This window comes from Falco peregrinus, unplaced genomic scaffold (assembly GCF_023634155.1).
Source record: "Falco peregrinus isolate bFalPer1 unplaced genomic scaffold, bFalPer1.pri scaffold_51, whole genome shotgun sequence".
Classification (NCBI taxonomy): domain Eukaryota; kingdom Metazoa; phylum Chordata; class Aves; order Falconiformes; family Falconidae; genus Falco; species Falco peregrinus.
Genome location: NW_026599615.1, coordinates 65,733 through 72,117, shown reverse-complemented (window position 1 = coordinate 72,117; position 6,385 = coordinate 65,733). Strand labels below are relative to the sequence as shown.

General features: G+C 55.8%; 1 protein-coding gene across 1 annotated transcript; it reads left to right on the top strand.

Moving 5' to 3' along the window:
* The first annotated feature begins 2,135 nt into the window (after positions 1-2,135).
* LOC129783534 (olfactory receptor 14C36-like) lies at positions 2,136-3,065 on the top strand. Its single transcript, XM_055793482.1, has one exon. The coding sequence runs from the start codon at positions 2,151-2,153 to the stop codon at positions 3,063-3,065; it is 915 nt and encodes a 304-aa protein (XP_055649457.1). The 5' UTR covers positions 2,136-2,150.
* The last annotated feature ends 3,320 nt before the right edge of the window (positions 3,066-6,385 follow it).

Here is a 6,385-nt window from a genome sequence, read left to right as displayed (position 1 = left end):
TCCTTGCCAGCAGGGTCCCTGCAGCCCAGGGGGCTGTGTGCTGGGGCAGGGGCTCTGCCGCCTGCCAGGGGCAGCTCTCAGCCTGCCGGGGGGCTCCCCACAGCTCTGGGGGCGTATGAACTGAGCCCCCATAGGGAAGGATCTCTCTGCTGTGCAGAGTGTGCTGCACGGGTGAGCGCTGTTTACAAGTATAGGTTACCCTCAGAATATGTCTGGATGAGACTTTTCGTATCGAAGGTCAGCGCAGGGATGTCTATGATAAATCCAGGGCTCTCCTCAATCTGTGTTTTCAGTTTTCTGTTGTTGGGGGCAGGAGAGGGGAGGCAGAAATGTTAATGGAGATCTCGAGTTTGAAGATGTCCCTGAGACTGCCAGCTGTAACTCTGAGTGATGAGGAGGTCTGCCAGGAGCCTCCTGAAGTGCCCTCAGCCACTCCTCCGCCTATGAACAGCAGCAGCAGCACCTTTGCTGGAGCCATCAGGGTCGTTCTGAGCTGCCCTTTTCCCCCTGCGGGCAGGACCCTGCGCCCAGCCAGTGCCCTGCAGACAGGCACGTTTGTGCGGGGCCAGAGCACAGAGGTTGTGATGGGATCTGTGAGCGCTGACAGGGAAAGACCTGGCACAGGGAGATACCTCCCACAAGGAAAATCTCCTGGCAGAAGCGATATGATCAGGGAATGAAAGGAAACTTCAGACAGAATTGTTGAAAGGAGCATCAGCGAGCTCTCTCTGACCATGTGCAGCGCAGACCCCTTTCTCTGAGGCATCCCCCTGGCTGCTCTCCCCGCAGCAAAGCCTCTGTCCTCAGGGCTGGGGGTCCCGAGGTGTGAGCCTCCCCCTCTGCAGCCAGAGCTCCAGCAGAGCCGCGGTGCAGCTCTGCAGCCACGTGCCCCGGTCCCTCTGCAGAGCACAGGGGCTGAGAGCAGCTGCCCGGCAGTGTTGGTGTGTGGGAGGTGGCGAGCAGAGCTGGGCAAGGGCAACGCTGCCCTCAGTGCCTGGCACGCTCGCCCTGGACACTCTTACCTAGACCATCAGTGCAATTTTACTTCTTTCTCTGCCGTTTTGGGTTAGTTTTATTCTCTAGCTCTTGCTGTCAGGCTCTCTGGGGATGGGTGTTTCAGCTGCAGAGTCACACTCTGACCTTGTGGGTCCTCTCCTGCAGGTGTGTCCATGGGAACAAGTGTCCCAGCTTTCCTCTCACCTGTGGGGCTGTGGGCAATGCCCTATGTGGGGCTGGGCAAGGAGCTGGTTCTCCCTGAACCTGATGCTCTTGTTAGGGCACTTGGCTACCTCCTTGAAGTTCCCTTCCAAGCAGTGAGTTGCCCTCCAGAATGGAAACCTGTCCCCTCGCACCCATGAGTGACCTGAAAGCCCCACATAGAGGCGTAGAGTTTCTGTGATGGAGAAAACACTGCTGGGGTGGGTGAAATGAGCTGTGTATCCTTTGCTGTGGGTGGGATGCTGAGTTCTGATGAAAGTCTACACCCTTTACTGGTCTGTGGTGGGTCAGTCTGTTCTCAGCAGTGCCTTGTGGTACTTCAGGGTAACATGGGAGTGTGGCCACCATTCATCTCAGGAAGGTGCAAGCCCATAGAAACTGGGAACCAGCAGGACAGACCACCTCCCCTCACTGGGCACTCACCCACAGGCAATCCTCTTGCCTCACAGACCTCACTCTGTTACCCCGGAGGGCAGCAAAAATGCTCTGCTTTTCTGACATCCGAGAATACGCAACAGGAGAGATGGCAGGGAGCAGTGAAAAAACCTAAAACTCCCTTAAAATGCCTTCACCCTTCCCGTTCCTTAGCACTGGCGCTGCAGACGCTGACCAGCCCTTCTGCGTTGGCACTGGTTTCACAGGACAAAGTTGAACACCAGGACTGGTCCCTGCCCCCACCCACTGCTGCAGAGTGGGGCTGGCTGGTCAAGAGCCCGTGGGCAGATGCCCTGCTCTTCATCACCTACACGGCCAGCACCAAGCAGGGCTGCAGCCACACAGCTGCAGGAAGATCTCCAAGAAAAGAGAGGGATGTCTGTGTGTGACGGGGGGATGGTCTGTGGGAAACGGCTTTGATTGTGCTTGCAGAAGTCTCCCCTAAATTATCACTGTCTTTTCCTCCTGTGACAGGACCATATGCCCAGAGGCAGCAGATGTCCAACAGCAGCTCCATCACCCAGTTCCTCCTCCTGGCATCGGCAGACACGCGGGAGCTGCAGCTCTTGCACTTCTGGCTCTCCCTGGGCATCTACCTGGCTGCCCTCATGGCCAACGGCCTCATCATCACCACCGTAGTGTGCAACCATCACCTGCACACCCCCATGTACGTCTTCCTCCTCAACCTCTCCCTCCTCGACCTGGGCTCCATCTCCACCACTGTCCCCAAAGCAATGGCCAACTCCCTCTGGGACACCAGGGACATCTCCTACGCAGGATGTGCTGCACAGCTCTTCCTGATTCTCTTTTTCCTTTCAGCAGAGTATTTTCTCCTCACCGTCATGGCCTATGACCGCTCCGTGGCCATCTGCCAGCCCCTGCACTACGGGACCCTGCTGGGCAGCAGAGCTTGTGTCCACATGGCAGCAGCTGCCTGGGCCAGTGGGTTTCTCCATGCTGTGCTGCACACGGCCAATACACTGTCACTGCCGCTCTGCCACGGCAATGCCCTGGGACAGGTCTTCTGTGAAATCCCACAGATCCTCAAGCTCTCCTGCTCACACACCTACCTCAGGGAAGTGGGGCTTATTTGGGCTAGTGCCTTTTTGTACTTTGGGTGTTTCGTTTCCATCGTGCTGTCCTACGTGCAGATCTTCAGGGCTGTGCTGAGGATCCCCTCTGAGCAGGGACGGCACAAAGCCTTTTCCACGTGCCTCCCTCACCTGGCTGTGGTCTCCCTCTTTCTCAGCACTGCCACGTTTGCCTACCTGAAGCCCCCCTCCATCTCCTCCCCATCCCTGGACCTGGTGGTGGCAGTTCTGTACTCGGTGGTGCCTCCAGCAGTGAACCCCCTCATCTACAGCATGAGGAACCAGGAGCTGAAGGACGCACTGAAGAAGCTGATGCAGTGAGATTTATCTCAGAAGCAATGAATTATCCATGTCCCTTCACGAGGCATTTCCAATTCATGTCTGGAAACTCCAGTGCGTTTAGCATTCTATTTGTGACAATCCTGTTTGTCTAGTAATGTCTGAATCCGTTGCACGTGGGAACCCAGCCTGTCTGACCCGGTGTCCTTGTACATGTGCGTGGGTGGACAATTAACCTTGACTCCTGTCTCACATCTCTGTAATAAAAGGAGGATTTCTCAGTTCCGATGTTTGGACTTCTGGCACTAATTCCAAAGCCAAGCTCAGGAACAAGCTGCAGGAATTTTTCCCTGAACAACATCTGTGTGCTTTGGTTCCCCATGGCTCATGGGAGGAGGGCATGGGGCAAGGCGTTAGGGCATGGGCCTGTGTTGAGCCTTGGCGTGTGGGTGCCCAGTGCCCATGGGAATGGTGGGTGACCAAGAGGGATGTGCCTGGGACCATCTCCCTGGGCTTTCAGGCACCGCTGCCCTGCACAGCAGCACCGCCTGCTCAGGGCCATGCCTGAGACCACATCCCTGGGCAAGAGCAGGTGTCTCTGTGGGTGCCCCAGCTGGGGCAGGCTGCTGTGTCCCTGGTGCCGCAGGAGGTGCCTGGGGAGCCCCCAGGCCAGCAGCCTGGTGCTGGGGACAGGGACTGGCACCGAGGGGCTGCCGGGAGTGGGCAATCAGGGTCCCTGTGAGAGAGGAGCAGCAGAGAGAGGGAGGCAAAGGCCTCTGTGTCCTCATGCCATGGCTGGTGCCAGCCCTGGGGCTGACTGGCAGGAGGAGACCCCTCTCTGCCCACCAGCATCTCCTGTGCCCTTGTGATGGTCTATGGCCATGGGGTGAGTGCCCAGAGCTCTGCAGCCCCCTTTGGGTGGGCACTTGCATGGGGCCAGCCCCGCGTGGGCTGCTGTGTCTGCCTGGGCTGGGGAGAGGGCAGGGGAGGGGGGCAGAGCTGTGGGGGGCTGGGCTGGGAAGGGCCAGGGAGAGGGAAACCCCAGTGAGAGCTCAGCTGTGTGGGTGTGCAGCGTGGGGGCACACAGCAGGGTGGTCCTGGTGCAGATCTGGGGGTCATGGTGAAGCAAGCAAGGCACCAAAGGAGCGGGACTGAGGGGCCAGATCTGTGCCGTGTTCCCTGCACACCCTCAGAAAGCTGCAGAAGGGAAATTTTCCCCATGAATTCCCAAACACTGCTCATTTCCATGTCTGGTCTTATACCCCAGCCCTCATTAGGGACCACTGCTGCATGGTCACCTCTGTCCTCCTCCGTTGCCCAGAGGTAGCCAGCTCCATCAGCATTGCTAAATATAAAGGGAGCCACTTTCCTGCTGACACTTGTTACCCACAAGTCCCATAGCCCTTGCCACAGTTGGTCTCTCAGTGAAGGCCATAGTCGGACACCTCCAACAAGATCATGTTCTCATGGCATGGTGTTCTAACAAATATTGATAGAGATCCCACCAGCTGGCCTGGGTCCAGCGCTCCAGTCTTTCACTCAGAACCATTTCTCAAATAATACTCTTACTCTCTCACAGACAGAATGTTCCAAACACACCCGTGCACAACTCCACCGGGGAAGGTGCCAGAAAGGCATTCTCTTGGTAGTTTTTACACTACCCCGGTAGACAGCTGAAAGGCACCAGAAAACTTGTTCTACCTGCTTTCGGGGCTGAGATGGGGAACTGCTGAATTTTGGCCTCGTCTGGTGACAAACTGTTGCAAGGCACACCCCATGCACAAGTCCACCGGGAAAGGTGCCAGAAAGGAGTTCTGTTGGTAGTTCTCACACTACCCAGGTAGGCAGCTGAAAGGCACCACAAAAGTAGGGCTACCTGCTTTCTGGGATGAGATGGGGAACGGCTGTATTTTGGTCTCGGCTGGTGACAACATGTTCCAAACACACCCCATGCACAACTCCACCGGGGAAGGTGCCAGAAAGGAGTTCTTTTGGTAGTTCTCACACTACCCCGGAAGCCAGCTGAAAGGCACCATTAAACTTCTTCTACCTGCTTTCGGGGCTGAGATGGGGAACCGCTGACTTTTGTACTCGGCTGGTGACAGAATGTTCCAAACACACCCCTTGCACAACTCCACCGGGGAAGGTGCTAGAAAGGAGTTCTGTGGGTAGTTTTTACACTACCTTGGTAGGCAGCTGAAAGGCACCACAAAATTTGTTCTACCTGCTTCCTGGGCTGAGATGGGGAACTGCTGACTTTTGGACTCGGCTGGAGACAAAATGTTCCAAACCCACCCCTTGCACAACTCCACCGGGGAAGGTGCCAGAAAGGCGTTCTTTTGGTAGTTTTTACACTACCCCGGAAGCCAGCTGAAAGGCACCATTAAACTTGTTCTACCTGCTTTCGGGGCTGAGATGGGGAACTGCTGAATTTTGGTCTCGGCTGGTGACAAAATGTTCCAAACCCACCCCTTGCACAACTCGACCGGGGAAGGTGCCAGAAACGAGTTTTGTAGGTAGTTTTTACACTACCCCTGTAGACAGCTGAAAGGCACCAGAAAACTTGTTCTACCTGCTTTCGGGGCTGAGATGGAGAACTGCTGAATTTTGGACTCGGCTGGTAACAGAATGTTCCAAACACTCCCCATGCACAACTGCACCGGGGAAGGTGCCAGAAAGGAGTTCTCTTGGTAGTTCTCACACTACCCCGGTAGGCAGCTGAAAGGCACCACAAAAGTAGGGCTACCTGCTTTCTGGGCTGAGATGGGGAACGGCTGTATTTTGGTCTCGGCTGGTGACAACATGTTCCAAACACACCCCATGCACAACTCCACCGGGGAAGGTGCCAGAAAGGAGTTCTGTTGGTAGTTCTCAGACTGCCCCGTAGGCAGCTGAAAGGCACCATTAAAATTCTTCTACCTGCTTTCGGGGCTGAGATGGAGAACTTCTGAATTTTAGACTCGGCTGGTGACAAACATTCCCAATGCATACCCCATGCACAAGTCCACCGGGGAAGGTGCCAAAAAGGAGTTCTGTAGGTAGTTCTCACACTGCCCCGGTAGGCAGCAAAAAGGCACCAGTAAACTTGTTCTACCTGCTTTCGGGGCTGAGATGGGGAACCGCTGACTTTTGGACTCGGCTGGAGACAAATAGTTGCAAGGCACACCCCATGCACAACTCCACCGGGGAAGGTGCCAGAAAGGAGTTCTGTAGGTAGTTTTTACACTACCTTGGTAGGCAGCTGAAAGGCACCACAAAATTTTTTCTACCTGCTTCCTGGGCTGAGATGGGGAACTGCTGACTTTTGGACTCTGCTGGAGACAAACTGTTGCAAGGCACACCCCATGCACAACTCCACCGGG